Source organism: Mesoplodon mirus (assembly GCF_964341445.2).
Source record: "Mesoplodon mirus genome assembly, chromosome: 16".
NCBI classification, from domain to species: domain Eukaryota; kingdom Metazoa; phylum Chordata; class Mammalia; order Artiodactyla; family Ziphiidae; genus Mesoplodon; species Mesoplodon mirus.
In genome coordinates, this window is record NC_138992.1 from 37,188,508 (window position 1) to 37,209,656 (window position 21,149).

At 40.8% G+C, this 21,149-nt stretch overlaps 1 protein-coding gene across 1 annotated transcript in view; it reads right to left on the bottom strand.

Moving 5' to 3' along the window:
* LAPTM4B (lysosomal protein transmembrane 4 beta) overlaps positions 1-21,149 on the bottom strand; it is a 73,303-nt gene that overhangs the window by 30,837 nt on the left and 21,317 nt on the right. Inside the window, exon 2 of the mRNA XM_082601683.1 lies at positions 15,265-15,376. Coding sequence (XP_082457809.1) covers positions 15,265-15,376 — 112 coding nt within the window. The remainder of the gene's footprint in view (positions 1-15,264; positions 15,377-21,149) is intronic.

Sequence of the window (21,149 nt, forward strand, 5' to 3'; positions counted from 1 at the left end):
CTGCGACCTCAACGCTGAGAAGGTGACAGATGCCACATGTGGGTGCTGAGCACTTGTACTGTGGTCAGTCTGCGTTGAGATGTGCCGTAAGACTGAAATGTACTCCACATTTCAAGGACTTAGTATCAAAAAAAAAAATCCCATTAATGATTTTTATACTGATTACAAGCTGAAATAATATTTGGGATAAACTGAGTTAAATACATTATTAAAGTTAATCACCTGTTTGTTGTTACCTTTTTAAATGAGGCTACTAAGAAATTTAAAATTACTTGTGTGCTTGCATCTTATCTTTGTTGAATAGAGCAGCTCTAGTACAAAGCCTGTTTCACAGTAGGTACAAACTGAAGACTTACTCAAGAGGTCATGTTACCGTATCTTTAGGAGATTCTGATTAGAAGTACAGTATATCTGGGTTTCTGAAGGTAACGTGTAGGGTTATAATAAGGCTAAGAGAGTACAAAAACCCTTGCAGTAAAGTATCTGTACAGTGCCGACAGTTTCCAAGGCATTTTCACAAGATACCTCATTGAGTCTTCATTACTCTGAGGTAGATGTTACTGTGCCCAGTGAATGGATTATGAAACCAGGGCTCAGAGGTTATGTAACTTGCTGAGACAGCATTTGCATCAAAAGGCTAAACTATGACTAATCCAGCTCTTATGATTCAAATCTTTGGCTCTCTCTACTATACTATGCTGCTTCTACTTAAGCTTTAAATACTGACCAAATGAACCAACCTAGGCTGCCACTTGCTACAGGTATTTCTCCAAAGGAAAGCATTCCAGTTCTAGAGCCACCCACACTATATCCTCAGCTTCAGAGATGAGAGGATATTTTAAGCAGGTTTACAAACAGAATCATAAGGTCAAAGTACTTTCTGTGTCCGATGTATATATATCAACAAAGACCATTTGCCACCTTAAAAAAAATGAAGCTTCCTTAAAATGGTCTCTAGATTTAATGCAGTACATTTATAATAAAGCTGATGACTTTTACTAAAGGAGTAAAAATTTGATTCTCAAAAAAATGAAGGTTATAAGAGAATCAAGAGATAATTAATACTAGTCAGTATTCAAAAGAGTATGATTTCTCTCAGGATACATATATATTTTATAGTTTACTTTATCATTTTAATGCTAAATGAACTCACCTTCCCTTATTATGAGGGAACAGGTACCAACAAGGACATTTCATGTATGCCTCATAGTATTTTTGCCGGGCAAGTAACCTGCCCAAGGTTGCCCAGCTAGCAAGTGATGGGTGAGCTATTCTACCCAGAAGTCTAACTCCAGAGGCAATGCTCTTAGCCACCATGCTACCCAGCTGTGAAGGAGGTAAAGCAAATGCAGTAGTGGAGGTCAAAGTCCTGGGAAACCAGAGAGCCTCCCTAAAAGGAGTGGACATCCTTTATTATGTGCAAAGCCTATGAGAACTTGTAGTAATCTCTAATGAACTCAGGCAGAAATTTATTATTTTTTTTGTCTACTTTGACGGTTTCCAAATTCTGTACAAGCCTATTTTATAATGAGAAAAAATTAGTTTTATAAAAGCTAGCCCACTAGAGGATACTCTTTGACTCCCTCATAGATCTTAAGAGAAACAGAGAGACAGACAGATAGATAAACAAGCAAACAAACAAATCCAAGGCTTTATTTAAAAATAAAATAGTTAAGACTATACTACAAAGCTACAGTAATCAAGACAGTATGGTACTGGCACAAAAACAGAAAGATAGATCAATGGAACAGGATAGAAAGCCCAGAGTTAAACCCACGGACATATGGTCACCTTATCTTTGATAAAGGAGGCAGGAATGTACAGTGGAGAAAGGACAGTCTCTTCAATAAGTGGTGCTGGGAAAACTGGATAGGGACATGTAAAAGTATGAGATTAGATCACTCCCTAACACCATACACAAAAATAAGCTCAAAATGGATTAAAGACCTAAATGTAAGGCCAGACACTATCAAACTCTTAGAGGAACACATAGGCAGAACACTCTATGACATAAATCACAGCAAGATCCTTTTAGACCCACCTCCTAGAGAAATGGAAATAAAGACAAAAATAAACACATGGGACCTAATGAAACTTAAAAGCTTTTGCACAGCAAAGGAAACCATAAACAAGACCAAAAGACAACCCTCAGAATGGGAGAAAATATTTGCAAATGAAGCAACTGACAAAGGATTAATCTCCAAAATTTATAAGCAGCTCATGCAGCTCAATAACAAAAAAACAAACAACCCAATCCAAAAATGGGCAGAAGACCTAAATAGACATTTCTCCAAAGAAGATATACAGACTGCCAACAAACACATGAAAGGATGCTCAACATCTTTACTCATTAGAGAAATGCAAATCAAAACTACAATGAGATATCATCTCACACCAGTCAGAATGGCCATCATCAAAAAATCTAGAAACAATAAATGCTGGAGAGGGTGTGGAAAAAAGGGAACACTCTTGCACTGCTGGTGGGAATGTGAACTGGTACAGCCGCTATGGAGAACGGTATGGAGGTTCCTTAAAAAACTACAAATAGAACTACCATATGACCCAGCAATCCCACTACTGGGCATATACCCTGAGAAAACCATAATTCAAAAAGAGACATGTACCAAAATGTTCATAGCAGCCCTATTTACAATAGCCCGGAGATGGAAACAACCTAAGTGTCCATCATCGGATGAATGGATAAAGAAGATGTGGCACATATATACAATGGAATATTACTCAGCCATAAAAAGAAATGAAATTGAGCTATTTGTAATGAGGTGGATAGACCTAGAGTCTGTCATACAGAGTGAAGTAAGTCAGAAAGAGAAAGACAAATACTGTATGCTAACACATATATATGGAATTTAAGGAAAAAAAATGTCATGAAGAACATAGGGGTAAGACAGGAATAAAGACACAGACCTACTAGAGAATGGACTTGAGGATATGGGGAGGGGGAAGGGTAAGCTGTGACAACGTGAGAGAGTGGCATGGACATATATACACTACCAAATGTAAAATAGATAGCTAGTGGGAAGCAGCCGCATAGCATAGGGAGATCAGCTTGGTGGTTTGTGACCACCTGGAGGGGTGGTATAGGGAGGGTGGGAGGGAGACGTAAAAGGGAGGGGTTATGGAAACATATGTATATGTATAACTGATTAAATTTGTTATTAAAAAAAATAAACAAAAATAAACAAAAAAAAAAAAAAAAAAAAAAGTAGATTTAAAAAAAAAAAAAATAAAAAATAAAAATAAAATAGTTATATTAATATTTATGTTATAATAAAATTTATATAAATTATATTTTATATTAATATTAGGCATATCAATAAAACCTTTATTAATATAAAATATTAATACAGAAAAAAACACTAAAATCTTGAATAATTTTATGTCCTATTCTGGAAAAAAAAAAAGAAAACCACTCCAGAACAAAATCTCCCATAATCATTAAAATTTTTAAAATTCCCATCTTTTTCAAAGAATATAAAACTCAGGAGAAATTTAAAAGGCACAAATAAAATGAAAGTCATAAAGTATCCTATCACCACTCACAATGAGATACCACAGAAAAAATGTTAATTTGAGATGAGGAAATTTTCAAAATGCTATTCCTATAAATGACTACACCAACCACACTGAACAGACTGAATATATCACAAGCATGTCAAACAGCTTAGGTAGGATCAAAGCGTAAATCAAATAAAAACACAGAGCAGAGAAGATAAAACAGGTTAATGAACCTTGCATCTCCTAGCAACCCAGAGCACACGTCACCTCCTCTGAAGTAGTGTGCAGCGTACCATGGTGAACATGAGAGTTACTCTGAGGAATGAAAATTCATTTCTTTTATAATTATGTCAACAGGCAAATGAGTAACTGGTCCTACTAACAATATAGGAATGTTTACAATCAGTAAAGTACTGGTCGGTGACAGGAATATCCTTTACTTATTCTATGCACAGCAGCTCCACCAACCAAAGTCAGAGCACACTGCCGGCAAGGTGTTTCCTAAATTAAATTCCTGGCTTAATGACTCAGTTCTAATTTGAAAAGGTTCCAAAGAAAAGCTATACCACAGGCCACAAAGGCATAATTAGAAAGCATTTCCTGATACTTAGTCAACTAATCATTGAAATAGAATAGGCATATAAAGGAGTTCCCTGAAATGCCTTTGTTAAAATAATCTATTTCTAGTTCTACTCTTCCTTAACATTTCTTGGGTTTGTGTCCTTCCCATAAAACTGGTAGCTGGATAGAGAACGAGCACCTGATTTATGCTCCCACATCATACTTCCCTAATCACAAGTCATTCTTATGGCTATTTTCGGCCATATTTTTGGCTCATGAAAACAAACAGTATTTGGGGTATAGTTCACCATTAAGTCCAGAAGAGAACTATTTTCAGATGAATTCCCAGCAACAATATGAGCTACTGAGAGCATAATACAAAAGCCCTCAACCCCTGTGGGGGGTAAACACAAAACCCAGGTAAGTCCCTCCTATGGGGCCTCACGTTCTGAGGTTGAAAGCTTAGGGAAGAATAAGCATAAGGCACTAAATTTTATTCCCCTAAAACAGAAGCAAAGCTCTAATACACTTTTTGTTATTTGTGTGGCAATTGTTTATAACTTTTTATTGAAGTAAATTCAGAGAGAAGAGGGGTTTCTTGTAACTTGCTAATTTACAACTTTATTCTTAAACCCAAAATTTATTTCATGAATACTAAATAGGTGTGTAACATGGGATACAAATGTGAGGCTGCAGAGATTAAGAGGACATAATCTTTGCTCTCAGGTGCTTAGCATCTACTAGGAAGGGATGGAAGAATTCAATAGCAGATAACAGATGACAGGCTAGGGGAGTTCAGAGGGGACAATATTTTCAGCCAAGAGGAACAAAAAAGAATTTATGGGAGGATGTGGTGATTTGGGCTGGGTCTTTTTTTTTCCCCTCATAAATTTTTTGTATTAAGATATAATTCACATTCTATAAAATGCACCCTTTAAAAAAGCATATAGGGCTTCCCTGGTGGCGCAGTGGTTGAGAGTCTGCCTGCCGATGCAGGGGACACGGGTTCGTGCCCCAGTCCGGGAAGATCCCACATGCCACGGAGCGGCTGGGCCCCTAAGCCATGGCCTCTGAGCCTGTGCATCCGGAGCCTGTGCTCCGCAACGAGAGAGGCCACAACAGTGAGAGGCCTGCGTACCGCAAAAAAAATAAAAAATAAAAAATAAAAATAAAAAAGCATATATATAATTCAGCGGGTTTTTTAGTCATAAAGTTGCACAGCCATCACCACTAATTCCAGAATATTTTCATTCTCCCCCAAAAAAACCCTCTATATCCTTAGAAGTCACTCCCCATCCCCCTCCACCCCACCCTCCAGCCCCTGGCAACCATTAGGGTACTTTCTATCTCTTTAGATTTGCTTATCCTGTACATTTCATATAAATGGAATCATACAATATGCAGCCTTCTGTGTCTGGCTTATCTCATTCAGAATATTTTCAAGGTTCATACATGTTGTCAGGTGTTAAAATTTAAACTATAAGTTACAAAGGATTAGTTAGTTAAGTAGTATACAGAAAATGTCAAGTTCAGAGAAGCTCTGTTAACTCCTCACTTTCTAAGATAAGGAAATTAGCTCCTGCCAGCTATTCTCATATTGAGAAATCTATACTGACATAATTAAGTCTCATAAAGGTTGCTTATATAAAAACAGAAAAACCTGGACTTCCCTGGTGGCGCAGTGGTTAAGAATACGCCTGCCAACGCAGGGGACACGAGTTCAAGCCCTGGTCCAGGAAGATCCCACATGCCGCGGAGCAACTAAGCCCATGCGCCACAACTACTGAGCCTGTGCTCTAGAACCCGCGAGCCACAACTACTGAGCCCGCGTGCCACAACTACTGAAGCCCACGTGCCACAACTACTGAAGCTTACGCACCTAGAGCTCGTGCTCTGCAACAAGAGAAGACACTGCAATGAGAAGCCCGCGCACCTCAACGAAGAGTAGCCCCTGCTCGCTGCAACTAGAGAAAGCCCGCGTGCGGCAATGAAGACCCAACACAGCCAAATATACATACATACATACATACATACATACATACATACATACATACATACATTTATTCAAAAACAAAAACAGAAAAAGCAATAAGGAGCATTTATATTTTTTGTAATTATGGTCACTGGAGAACCAAGATGTGTGACTAGACCTTAAGAGAAGGAAATAAAATGAATTTAATAAAAAATATGCACGATCTATTTGGAACAATTCTGGAAACATTACTGCTGGACACTAAAGAAGACTTGCACAATTGGAAAGGCATAAGTTTTAATTAGACTTTTTAAAGATTTCACATCTCTAAAAACTTACTAGAAATCATGAAGTTGTATATTTAAAATGGGTAAGTTTTACAGCATACAAAGTATAGCTCAATAAAGTCGTTTTTTAAAAAAAGATGTACAAACTACAACATGTAAAGATGTTGCTTCTCCCTAAGCTAGTCAACAAATTTAACAGAGATATACAGCAATATTCCTGACAACTGGACATGTGGTGCTCAAGCACAGAAGAAAAAAATAATCAAGAATAATTAGAAGATTTCTGAAAAAGAAGGTAGGGTTAGCCCTACCATATACTACACATATTTGCAGGAGAGGTGGTGAATTAGCATCAAGCTTTCATTCCCACCTTCTAAAGTGCCTTCCTATTCTGCAGAGGCTAGAAAGCTAAAATCTAAATTTCCCAGATTCCCTTGCAACTGGGTGCTGGAAGCATACAGGTTTTCCCAATTAGACGCAGACACATAACAAAGACTCTCTCTTCTGACCAAACACCTTAGGCTCTATCCTTGGCCCATTTAGTCAAGTTTTAGCAAGAATCCTACAGAGTTAGTATACCTCACTCTTGATATCCAATCACTCTGATATCTGGTCAAATTCCTTATTTTTCACCCTCAATAGCATATCACCCTGGTCTGCCTTTAGCAAGAATCCTGTTGAGTTATCTAGCAAGAATCCCCCAGCCTTGATGTTTCCTCTTAGTGATTTCCATTCGCTGACCTCCACCCTGCTTCTTGGCTATAATCCCTACTTGTCGTTTTTGGAGGGGGAATTGAGCTCGATTTTTCTCCCCTACTGCAAGGCCCCCACTACAGTAGCCAATCTTGAATAAAGTCTTCCTTATCATCTTTACCAAGCATCTGAATAATTTTTTCATTAACACAGTAAAGTTGAAAAAGCAAGTCTCAGAAGAAGATGTACTGTGTGAATCCACAATATAAAGTTCAAGCACATGAAACTTAAACAATAGATCACTCAGTGATACAAATATACGTCGTAAGTTTATACAGAAAAGCAAAAGAATGATAAACAGTTCAGAAGAGTGGCAGCTATCTCCAAGATCAGAGGGGCTCTTTCGAAAGTTAAGGTAAAATTCAATTCCTCAAATCAAGTTGTGGGTGCACAAGTACTTACAATTATGCAGCTTATTTTATAAACACTGTTTTATACTTACTGAATATTTAATAAGAGGTAATCCCATAAAGAATGAGGAACTCCAAATTACTGTTAATGAAAACAGCAAGATAGGTGTTCACTGTATAGGAAACTTTCCTGCAAGGTTTGAATTTTTTCAAAATAAAGATTTGAAGTAAAAAAAAAAGTGATCCTAATACTAAATCTATGTTAAATTGTAAATCACATCCTAATTTCAAAACCACTGAAATGCAAACAACAACAAAATGCATCATCAGAGAAGTAGCACTGGACACCTGTGCTAGTTTAGTTCCTGCTCAGTCGCTGGCAAACTCAAACAAATAAGGAATTCTACAGGCTTAATGTATCTAATTTTAAAAAACTGATTTAGCAAAGTGGTTTTTTTTAATGGTTTTCTTGTAGGCAAAGTGGGGAAATGTCCACCAAGTTTGGTTAAGTGGAACATCGGATAAGGAGGTGAATGATTCTACCAGATGTCTTCCATTTGTCTTTCCAAACCCACTCTCACCATCCAGTTATCCGCCCTAGCAGGCACACCAGTATGGGCCATCAACAGGGCTCCCTTACCCTGCGGTGTTAGTTGAGTTCACTCAATGAGGAGTCCAGACAAGGGATCAGGGAGAAGAAGAAGAGGCTGCCCCCTGCTGTCAGGCTGCCTCGGGTTGGCCCTGGACCAAAAAGGTAGCATTGCTCCTTATAAAGAGTTCAACTCCATATGACTCTCATTCCCAGATCTAGTAGCCACTGCCTCCCATCTCTCCTTCAGATCTAGGGATGGTAACAGCTGGTCTTGATTAAGCAAATTACTTCACCGTCCCTAGTGGTCTTCTTACACCTCCATCTTTGTAAAAAGATCTTGAAAATAAATATTCATTGAATTATCCTTGTAAAAAAATGAGATGTAGTCAAGGTGTAGAATATGTAACCTTTTGAGCCATGTGACTTAAAAGATAAAGAGATGGGACTTCCCTGGTGGTCCAGTGATTAAGACTCTGTGCTCCCAATGCAGGGGGCCCTGGTTCGATCCCTGGTAAGGGAACTAGATCCCGCCTGCCGCAACTAAAAGAGCCCACATGCCACGACAAAGACCTGGCGCAGCCAAATAAATAAATAAATAAATAAATAAATATTTTTAAAAAGAGAGAAAAAGCTAAAGAGATGACAGGATGGGAGGGTAGAGGGATGAAAATAAAGGGCCAGGATGGTCCTGTGGCTCCGCTCTCCCGGCTGTCGCATACGTATGCCTATTTCCTCAAGACACTGGCACGTCACGCACAAGTGGACAAGCTCTGCAGACCAAGTGCCCTGCTGGTTTGAGGGTATGTGAACAGACAGCAGGTAGGCAGCCTGGGCCTTTCCCAATGTGGTGCCAAGAGCCATATGGAAAGCCTCAGCCAATCTTCTTTTCCCTTCTATTTCGTAGTTTGTATTACCAAAACTCCCAAACATACACAGAAGTATAATGAATCTCCAGCACCCATTTTGTTTGGATTGTTTCATCTCTTCACTTCTGTCCACTCTACCACTGGTGGAAATCTGGACTGTTTCCAGTTTTTAGCTATTATCAATAAAGCGACCGTGGCCATTTTTATACATGGCTAATGATGGACACAAGCATTCATTACTGGAGGGTACAAACCTAGGAGTGAAACTGCTCAGTCATAGGGTGGATGTATAGGTATGTATGTGTGTATATATATAGCTTTGGTTTTCCCAAAGTGGTTGAACGATTTACACTCCCAGCTGTAGCTTGAGAAATCCAGTGGTTCCAAAGCCATATCAACAGGTGGCATTGTCAGTTCTGTTCATGGTGCCATTTTGAAGGGCTGGAGTGATTCACTACTGTGCTTGTAATTTGCATTTCTTTTACAACTAATAATGTGGAGAACATTTTCACGTGCTTATTGGTCATATGGATACCTTCTTCGATGAAGTTATCTGTTTTTCTCTTCTTGATTTCACCCAGAAGCACTGACTATAAAGACCGTCCTTTCTCCAATAAATGCAGTAGTGTTTTTATCCTAAACCAGGTTGCTATATACAGTAAACAAATTCTTCATTATTTTTATGGCCATTTCCTCCCCAGGGCAGGTGAACAAAGTAAGTTTGGCTTGAAAGACAATTTTGCTACAAAATGAATCAGAAATTAATTTGGATGATCTCTTTGGCATTATGTTTGGCTCTAACACTTCTGGTTACAGTTCCTTACCAGTCCATTAAAATTTCACAAATAAAATTTCATGAAGTCTACTTATTTGAATTTTACCTGTTTCTCTTTGCCCCCTCACGTCCTTTTTCCGTTCCAGAATCTAATCCAGGGTCTTGTACTGCATGTAGTTGTATCTCCTTTGTTTCCTCCAATATAGGACAGTTCCCAGACTTTCCTATCATAGTCAATTTTTGATTACATAAATATGTTTATTTGTAAATTATAAATATCTATTATAAATTTTTGTATATAAAATATGTAAAAATACAAATGTTGAAGAGATAGGTGTTTTAAAAAAGAACTCTTTATATTTTTTTCTTTATCCCAGTGGATTCTCCTATATGCTCCATTTTAATATAAATCATAGGGATCTGACTTTCTTCTACCAGATCATTTTATTTTTTTAATTATTTTTTTTATTAGTTTCTGCTTTATAACAAAGTGAATCAGTCATACATATACATCTGTTCCCACATCCCTTCCCTCCTGTGTCTCCCTCCCTCCCACCCCTACAGGCGGTCACAAAGCACCGAGCTGATCTCCCTGTGCTCTGTGGCTGCTTCCCACTATCTATCTACCTTACGTTTGGTAGTGTATATATGTCCATACCTCTCTCTCGCTTTGTCACAGCTTACCCTTCCCCCTCCCCATATCCTCAAGTCCATTCTCAAGTAGGTCTGTGTCTTTATTCCTGTTTTACCCCTAGGTTCTTCATGACATTTTTTTTTAAATTCCATATATATGTGTTAGCATACGGTATTTGTCTTTCTCTTTCTGACTTACTTCACTCTGTATGACAGACTCTAGGTCTATCCACCTCATTACAAATAGCTCAGTTTCGTTTCTTTTTATGGCTGAGTAATATTCCATTGTATATATGTGCCACATCTTCTTTATCCATTCATCCGATGATGGACACTTAGGTTGTTTCTATCTCCGGGCTATTGTGAATAGAGCTGCAATGAACATTTTGGTACATGTCTCTTTTTGAATTGTGGTTTTCTCAGGGTATATGCCTAGTAGTGGGATTGCTGGGTCATATGGTAGTTCTATTTTTAGTTTTTTAAGGAACCTCCATGCTGTTCTCCATAGTGGCTGTACCAATTCACATTCCCACCAGCAGTGCAAGAGTGTTCCCTTTTCTCCACACCCTCTCCAGCATTTATTGTTTCTAGATTTCTTGATGATGGCCATTCTGACTGGTGTGAGATGATATCTCATTGTAGTTTTGATTTGCATTTCTCTAATGATTAATGATGTTGAGCATCCTTTCATGTGTTTGTTGGCAGTCTGTATATCTTCTTTGGAGAAATGCCTAATAGCCAAAGCAATCTTGAGAACGAAAAACGGAGCTGGAGGAATCAGGCTCCCTGACTTCAGACTATACTACAAAGCTACAGTAATCAAGACAGTGTGGTACTGGCACAAAAACAGAAAGATAGATCAATGGAACAGGATAGAAAGCCCAGAGATAAACCCACGCACATATGGTCAACTTATCTTTGATAAAGGAGGCAGGAATGTACAGTGGAGAAAGGACAGCCTCTTCAATAAGTGGTGCTGGGAAAACTGGACAGGGACATGTAAAAGTATGAGATTAGATCATTCCCTAACACCATACACAAAAATAAGCTCAAAATGGATTAAAGACCTAAATGTAAGGCCAGAAACTATCAAACTCTTAGAGGAAAACATAGGCAGAACACGCTATGACATAAATCACAGCAAGATCCTTTTGGACCCACCTCCTAGAGAAATGGAAATAAAAACAAAAATAAACAAATGGGACCTAATGAAACTTCAAAGCTTTTGCACAGCAAAGGAAACCATAAACAAGACAAAAGACAACCCTCAGAATGGGAGAAAATATTTGCAAATGAAGCAACTGACAAAGGATTAATCTCCAAAATTTATAAACACCTCATGCAGCTCAACAGCAAAAAAACAAACAACCCAATCCAAAAATGGGCAGAAGACTTAAATAGGCATTTCTCCAAAGAAGATATACAGACTGCCAACAAACACATGAAAGAATGCTCAACATCATTAATCATTAGAGAAATGCAAATCAAAATTACAATGAGATATCATCTCACACCAGTCAGAATGGCCATCATCAAGAAATCTAGAAACAATAAATGCTGGAGAGGGTGTGGAGAAAAGGGAACACTCTTGCACTGCTGGTGGGAATGTGAACTGGTACAGCCACTATGGAGAACAGTATGGAGGTTCCTTAAAAAACTAAAAATAGAACTACCATATGTACCAGATCATTTTAGGAAAAGATCACATGGAGAAGTGAGATACACTCCTGCTCTGTCCTTCTGGATAAAATCTTGAGATGACTACCACCATTCCAAAAAGATATCAACTTAAAATTTCTATATACCGGGAATTCCCTGGAGGCTCAGTGGTTAGGGCTCCATGCTTTCACTGCCGAGGGCACGGGTTCTATCCCTGGTCAGGGAACTAAAATCCCGCAAGCCGTGAGAAAACAAAACAAAACAAAAAAATTGTTATATACCATAACTTTCAAGCACAATTCAAAGCAATTGATTGTACCCATTTCAAGGACTATTTAGTTGTATCCTCATGTATGTTAAATATAGAAAGGTTTGTCAGCCATGATGATCTTTGACCTACAAAGTTCTTTTTAAAAAGAGATCAAAACATACGAAAGGAAAATGTAAGAGGAAAGTTAAAAAAAGATTCACTCACATGAATGAATATTAATCCTTTTGTATCTTTTTAACCATGCAATTTAAATGATCAATAGGTAGTCCTAAAAGTAATTACAAACTATTCATTCACTTCTTTCAAATATATGAAATATCAGATAAACTGCAAATGCACTGGAATTAATATCCAGGTCATTACAAAACAATTACTATTGTAAGGTCTTGAGTACCAGCAAGCCTCTGAGGTCAGGTAATTAAGCCTATACTGCCAGACAGTTCACCACCCAGCTTAATCTCCAGCAATCAGAAAAAGGCAGGCAGTGTGACTATCTGATTCAGATACAACTGTATTTGAATCATTTAAAACTTCTTTGCTAACCTCAGTTACTTAGAAAGGGAATCCTGCTACTGGAAACAGTGAAAGATAACATATTTTTAAATGTCAAACATTGTATTTATAGGTTATATAGTCTTTTAACTCAGGGGAAGGAAGGCAGAGAGGTATTAATTTAATATTAATGGAATTCATTATCTTTCTGGAGGAATTCATCAGGGTAACAGGGTTACTGAGAACAGAGAGAATGAGCAATATTACAGCAAAAGTCACGTCTCAGTCTGACAAGGTCCCGAACCCCAGGATGATATAATGCCTTGGTATCTACTAGAAGCAATGGTGGTAGGAGATGATGGACATAAAGCATCTCCTGGCTTTGCATTTACTTCACTTCCAGCTCTTCTCAGGCTCCTCCTCCTGACCTCTCATGTCAGGGCTCCTTCAGGAAAATCCTCTTTACTATCTCCCTAACGTAAATACCATCCTGAAGCTTATATCCTCAAATTTACCTCCGCCCAGATGTCTGGTTCACATATCAAACTACCTTTTTAATCTCTCCACTTTAATGTATCTAAGTAAGAACAGTGAGTGAAACAGTGAAATACATTGAGCCCTTATTATGGGCCACACCCCATTCGAAGCATTTTTCATACACTAACATATTTAATCACAACAATCTCACGAGGTAGATACTACGATCACCCCTATATTCAGAGGGGGAAACTAAGCCACACAAACATCAGTAACTAGCCCAATGTTATCACATTTCACACATGGCAGGGTCAGGTTTCAAACTATGGTCTCCGGTCTCAGAGCCAGACTCCTAACAACTATGCTAAGCCACTTAAATCAATCGAGGGGCTTCCCTGGTGGCGCAGTGGCTGAGAATCTGCCTGCCAATGCAGGGGACACAGGTTCGAGCCCTGGTCCGGGAAGATCCCACATGCCGCGGAGCAACTAGGTCCGTGAGCCACAACTAATGAGCCTGTGCGTCTGGAGCCTGTGCTCCGCAACAAGAGAGGCCGCGACAGTGAGAGGCCCGTGCACCGCCCTGAAGAGTAGCCCCCGCTTGCTGCAACTAGAGAAAGCCCTCGCACAGAAACGAAGACCCAACACAGCCAAAAATAAATATAAAAATAAGTAAATTAATTAAAAAAAAAAAATCAGTCGAGTTTTCTCCAAGGTGTGTTCCCATCTCCTGACTCTAGACTCTCTCACCCCAGTAAGGATGCAGACCATATATACTCAAGTTGAAAAGTAGGAGTCATCTTTGATTCCTCCCTTTCCCTAACTGCCCATACCAGGAAGTTCTGTCAATCCCACCTCCAAACCCACCCTCTTCCCCATCCCCAGTGTAGCCTGGATCGCAGAGGAACACCCCCCAATCCAGTCTCCAGGCCTCTGTACTCACACACCCAGTCCCCTAAATGTATCCTCTGCTCAGCAACAAAAGGGATCTTCTGAAAACACGTATCAGTTCATAACCGTGGAATTACTAAAAACCACTGAATGGTTTTCTCACTCCGAGAATAAATTTCACAAGCCTCACCCTGTCTGTTGAATGCTCCTAGTCATTCCCTAAAACTACATCTTCAGCCCCTCTCCACGTTACTCACTTTGCTCCAGACACTTTTTTTTTTTTTTAATGCATTGCAAGTTCTGCAAAGCCAATGAAAAATAAATTTGCATGACCTTTTGTTTGGGATTGTGCACAGAACTGCCCCTTTCAGTTAGCATGGACACAGCTTGACTTCAGTTGTATGATGTTTAGGTTTCCATGATCTTAGAGCTGGGGGCCTAGCCCCAGCTAGGGGCTGCATACCCCACATCCACATCCCTGTGTATATTTCTATTTATCTGGAAAAAGCAACAAAATAATCATCAAAAGGATTTCTAGAATGGAGAATGATCACCTGGAAGAATGGTAAATACTGAAACATAATAGAAGACACAATAAGATATGTAATATCATTTGACCTTTCCTTCCTGCCATTGACTCCCTCTCCTCCCCAAAAGGCCAAAAGGCCCAGCGTAAAAAGGGTATGACAAAGAAACAATTTTTAAAAATGGTTAAGTTAGGGCTTCCCTGGTGGCGCAGTGGTTGGGAGTCCGCCTGCCGATGCAGGGGACATGGGTTCGTGCCCCGGTCTGGGAGGATCCCACATGCCGCGGAGCGGCTGGGCCCGTGAGCCATGGCCACTGAGCCTGCGCGTCCGGAGCCTGTGCTCCGCAATGGGAGAGGCCCGCATACCGCAAAAAAAAAAAAAAAAAAAAGGTTAAGTTAACATTAAGATGAAAAAAAGAAAGACAAAAGAGATTTTAATGAGACTCTTACACTTAGAACAGAGGCAGAATACATGTAGCACACAAATATTTGTTGTTCTGACTTGTAATGATGGGAAGAGAGTTCAGTATCAGTTCAAATGGGCCCATGAATCAATATTTGTAATTTAATAGGAAGAACTGGCAGCTGGATTCCCTGCCCTTGAAAATACCAAAATATCTACAATAGTTGTGTCTGATGTACTTACTGGCATCATCCATGAACTCAAAGTCACCCCCGAGTTCAGAACTTGAAAAGTGATACTGATCCGGATCAGCCAGGGCACTCAGCAGAATCAGCAGTACCACGGCATTGATGATCTGCAAGAAAGAAAAAAATGTAAGTAACCCCAGTATATGGTCCTTATAATAGAACATTACATTGACCACATGGAGTTTAACTTCAACAGCTGGTGGCCTTTCAACACGAAGCCCCACCCATTGAGGGAGCAGGCAAACATTTCCTTTAAAAAAAAAAAAAGTTATTTATTTATTCATTTATTTTGGGCTGCTTTGGGTCTTCGTTGCTGCATGCAGGCTTTCTCCAGCTGTGGCGAGCGGGGGCTACTCTTCGATGTGGTGCACAGGCTTCTCATTGCGGTGGCTTCTCTTGTGGAGCATGAGCTCTAGGAGCGTGGGCTTCAGTAGTTGTGTCTCACGGGCTCAGTAGTTGTGCCTCACAGGTTCAGTGGTTATGGCACGCAGGCTCAGTAGTTGTGGCGCCTGGGCTTAGTTGCTCCGCAGCATGTGGGATCTTCCTGGACCAGGGCTCGAACCCGTGTCCCCTGCATTAGCAGGTGGATTCTTAACCACTGCGCCACCAGGGAAGGCCCAGGCAAACGTTTCTGAGGCAGAGACACTGCTAGCCCATTCATGCAGCCAAGGGCACATGGCTTGGTGTGCAGTTGGCTTTCACCTCACTGTCCCCTGGGCCGGGCACCCTAGAGCAGTGAACAAACATGCAGCAGCACTGACGCCAGTGGTTGGAAAACCTCTCCAGCTAGCCACTCACCAAACATTTTTCACAGCTTCAAACAATTAGAACTTTGAGCCCATCCAGGAAGCAGTGTCAGAGAATGAGTGCAAAGCTACTTCGTGGCAGACCCTTACTTCTGCAGGAGCACAGGCAAGCTGCTTTCTATCCCAGGCCCCCATTTCTGTCTCCTAGAAACTGCTGAATATATTTCTCTCGGGAACTTCAAACTCAGCCCGTCAAAGCGGAAACCATCTTCCTTAACACCTCCCACCTCTGCTCCTACTTTCCTGTTCTCTATCTTACAAACCAGCATCACCATTAATAATTAAAAGTGGAAAACACCCAGGCACTGCACTAAGTGCTTTATGTGGAATTTCTCTCTTAAGCCCTCCAATAACCTAATGAAGTAGGTGCAAAATTATCCCTGTTTTGTAAATGAGAAAACTGAGGCTCAGGGGTTAAGAACGCTGCCCAAGATCAGGCAAATAACAAACTGTAGAAACGGCACTGGGATCCAGGAATACCCATTCCAAAACCTAATCTCTTAAATCTCCTGTTCTTCCTCAAAACCTGATTATCTTTGGGCTTCCCATCTTCCTTTTCCCTTACATCCAACCAAGTGTGAGATTCTGACAATTCCACTGCTGCATTTCTATTTGCTTTACTCTTCCTAACTGCCCGGGCTGCTTATACACACATAGACCAACTGTGACGGGGCTAGAGGTGTGGGCGGCAGGTTTTCTAGAGTTTGGTGAGGCTCAGCTGAGACTGGGGTGTTATTTCTCCTTTGTTCTAAGCTGAGAAACTTGTGATAGAGCTCTATGTTTCACTCTTGTCAAAACTGAGAGAAAGATGAATAACCTTCATCTTTTATATAGAGAAAATTCTTTTACTAACAACAGTAACTAAAGGCATTTCCTAGTATAAAAATCATATTCGGAAGTACCTACTTACAGAAGAGGTTCAAATGGGGAGTCAGGTTAGTCCTTTTACAAAATACCCACTCTAGGGGCTTCCCTGGTGGCGCAGTGGTTGAGAGTCCGCCTGCCGATGCAAGGGACACGGGTTCGTGCCCCGGTCCGGGAAGATCCCACAAGCCGTGGAGCGGCTGGGCCCGTGAGCCATGGCCGCTGAGCCTGCGCGTCCGGAGCCTGTGCTCCACAACGGGAGAGGCCACAACAGTGAGAGGCCCGCGTACCGCAAAAAAAAAAAAAAAAAAGAAAAAAAAAATACCCACTCTAGAATCCATTTTGAAATGGCAATCCCAGGTGGTTGTTATTTTGATTGTGGTAGAATTTGGAATGACCTTTTTTTTCTTCCTCTATTTTCCAAACTGTCTAATATGGTCTGATTGCTTTTTGAAGTTATAATAATGAGAATGGCAATTTTCCAGAGCATACGCATATATTACTAATTTAAATAGATACCACAAGCTTGTGATTAAAACTTTTTTTACGTTCAGAAAGGTATGTAGTGAAAACTGAGTCTCCCTCCTATTCCTATCTGACTGTCACCTTCCCCACAGTGGCTACTAGAACTGCCAGTTTCTTGTTTCTCTCCAAAGAGCCAAGAAACTTCACAGCACATTTTAAAGAGAGTATGATTAGCAAAACTGTAGTTGGAGAAAATCTTTCAGAACATATTTGAAGCTTAAAGGAGAGTATGAGTTAGTTCCACAACGGGCAGACGATTTAGCAAAGATGTTCTCTGACAAATCATCAAGTTTTCTTGGCATTCTATTCCCTCTATATTCTTATCTTTGGAAAAGGCAGACCAAAGATTATGGACTGAAATAAGATGAGATAAAATAACCTAAGAATGTGTTTTGAAAAGTTAAGCACCAGACAAAGGCAATGTGTTTACTGCTGTTATCATAACGGGGTTGGTTTTTTAAGGTTTGGAGAAAAGAAAAAAAAAAAACCAACACATAAATTTGGGATTCGTGGGTGAAGCTTTAATGAAGGAAGGGGTGGGGTACAGATGGTAAGAGAAAAATGGCTAGGTGAGGCAGGGAGGTGAACCCAGTTAGGAAATACAAGCCAGATTTAGGGATCCTTTAGGGCTAGCTACAGAGTTTGGGTTTTATTCTAAGTGCAACAAGAAGCCAATGGAGAATATTAAGGAAGGAAAGAATGTGATCTGTTTGGGGTTCAAATGAGTAAATTATGTAAAACACCTAGAAGGGTAGCTGGCATGTAACAGTGACTCACATTAGTTGCCTTACCTCTTCAAACCTTAACAAGAACCATAGAAAAGCTCTTGGCTGGCATCAGAAAGTTACTGGTCCCAGATCTCCCGAGACTGTGCTATGCAGCTGCTTTCCTGTCCTTTCAGTTCCAGCGGGCCTGTCAAGTCTTGGGCAACTTGTTATTACCCCCTTGCCAGCTTTACTTATCGTAACACTTCCACCAGCTGCCTCCTAGAGTAGGTGCTTAGGAAAGAGCCTCCCAGGATTCACAATAGGTTAAGTAAATCATGCACCCAAGTAACACAAAGCATGAAGCCGTAAGCACAACAAGACTTCACAGAAAGAATAATGGAGAGTCAGAGAAAGATACTACTGAAGCCTGAGGCTGAGACCAGGGTTCGCAGGGAGGTGCGGTGGACATGGGAGCATTTGGACAGGGACTGGAAAGATGAGAAGGTTTTGGAACCCAAGAGGTGTAGAAAAGAACAATTTCGGGATTCCCTGGCGGCCCAGTGCTTAGGACTTGGCGCTTTCACTGCTGGGGCCTGGGTTCAATCCCTGGTTGGGAAACTAAGATCCCTCAAGCCATACGGCGTGCCCCCCGCCCCAGAAACAAACAAACAAACAAATAAGAAAGAAGAACAATTTCAAGTATGAGTAAAGCCACTGGGACAGGGGCCTGCGCTGAAAACAGCAAGCAGTTCGGTTTGGTTAAAACACAGTAGACAAAGGAAAGTGCTAGGGGATGAGACCAGAAATGCAGGCTGGGGCCAGATGGCAGCGAGTCCTCAAAACCAGGCGAGGAATTTGGGGTTTTATCCAAAAAGTTAATGAAGGTTTTTGAGGCAGGATATGACGTGATCAGAGCTGTCGTTAGGAAGATCAAGCTAGAAAAGGCTGGGAGGCTGAAACGGAGGCAGGAAAGCCTTCTGGAAAGTACTGCAATAGTCTGGCTGAGCAGTAATGAGGGTCTGATCCACTTCCTCTCTAATTCTCATGACAACCCTGTCAGATTGTCATCTTAGGCATTAGTTTGAGAGGTTACTTAGGTCCTACGTGAGGAAGAGTCAAGGTTTGAACCTCAAGGCCTTTCCACGTGGAGATGGAATTATGAGACACACAGGAAGTGACAAGCTGCAAGGATAAAAAAAGAAGCAAAGGAGACTCTGAAATGTCAAGCCTGGGTGACAAAAGCTTGTCATTATCAGAAATAATAAGGACTATGCCAAGGTTGATTTTAGGTAGGAAAAGTACTTGCAGGCTGTCCGAATAATCATGTGTTGGCTTGTCCGTCTGGTCTCTCAGCCTCCTTTTTTTATTCAGCCTTTGGTGCTCAGGCCTGCCCTCCATGTGTGTTTGCCTATCCCACGTCTGACGGCCTCACGCCTAGTCCTGTGTGCTTCCGCACTCTCTCCTGCTCAGTCTCTGAATGTGTCACATCGTTGCCAAAGTCAGGGTTCTGGCGCCTGGTTCCGTGTGTTCTCGCTCCACAGCGTGTCCTGGGTCCTACACTGGGCTGTGCTCTAGTTGCTCCGGTCACTGTCATCCTCTCCCCTGTCCCTCTGGGCCTGTGGCCCTTCCCTCTGTGCCCACCAGCAGAGACCACAGTCCTGGGGCCAAGTTCCCTTCCACTTGCCCTTGTTCTTCCTAGAGTCCAAAGGAAGGAGACAGATAACACAGAGGTGTGATGGCAAGGCCATGACACATCGCAAATGACTCACCACTGTGCTCTTTTAATCACAGAGTGAAATCTTCATAATAGAAAGTCTGTGTGTTGACACATATTTACTGTGTTATCCTATGAAACCTCAGTTGTTGGATGGGAATGTGGCCCTCCACGGAGGATGTGGATACGGTAGGGTGACAGGGTGACCCTGAAGACCTAGGTCTGTGCAAAGGGGTGGAGGGTGGGCAGTGAACTAGCCATGGTAGATACTAAACATGGGTGGATGGAAAAGGTCAACTACAAGTCAAAACCCCCAAGAACAGTGGGTAAGAAGTACTTCCGAAAAAGAGAAAATGGAAATCACCCAGTCATCAATTCTGACCAAGAATGAAATGTCACCACAAATGAGAACCAAGAAGATGGTTAAGGCTTGCCAGGAGGAGATTATGTAATGACCACAGCTAATCTAAATGTAAAAGAAAGTCAGGGCATATTTATGTTCTTGTTCAGTTAATGCTCACTAACGTTTGGGCTTTCTTCGTCTGTTTTGGTAGGTCATGTACAACTGTTCCTGTTCTATTTATGAAGTGTTCCTGTGGTGTTGCATATTTTTTCCTTGTTCCTGACAATGATTACTTCCACATGTAAATAAATTCAATGTCTGTCCCATTACTTAAGGGGTGCCAGGTCCCTGTATATTCTCCAGGGATCTAACGTGCTCTTCACCCTTAAATCATATTTCAGACCCTAAATGAACAGTGAGATTTGCAGCTTGAATCTAAACAACTGAAAATGTAATATGTAATTATCAGCTCACTTTTTAAAAGCCTCAATAAAAGAACCTTAAGAACACTCAAACTCAGTGAGATAATAATTACACAACAATCAGAATTTTACAGAGAAAGTTGTGTCCAAAAATGATCACTGCAGACTTATTTGTAGTAATGAAAATCTGAAACAGAAGTAGAATGACTAAATAAGATTACAACCAAATAAGAGAATGCTACATAAGCATTAAAAATCATATTAAAAAATATTAGGGCTTCCCTGGTGGTGCAGTGGTTGAGAGTCCGCCCGCCGATGCAGGGGACACGGGTTCGTGCCCCGGTCCGGGAAGATCCCACGTGCCGCGGAGCGGCTGGGCCCGTGAGCCATGGCCGCTGAGCCTGCGTGTCCGGAGCCTGTGCTCCGCAACGGGAGAGGCCACAACAGTGAGAGGCCCGCGTACCGCAAAAAAAAAAAAAAAAAAAAATTAATGACAAGA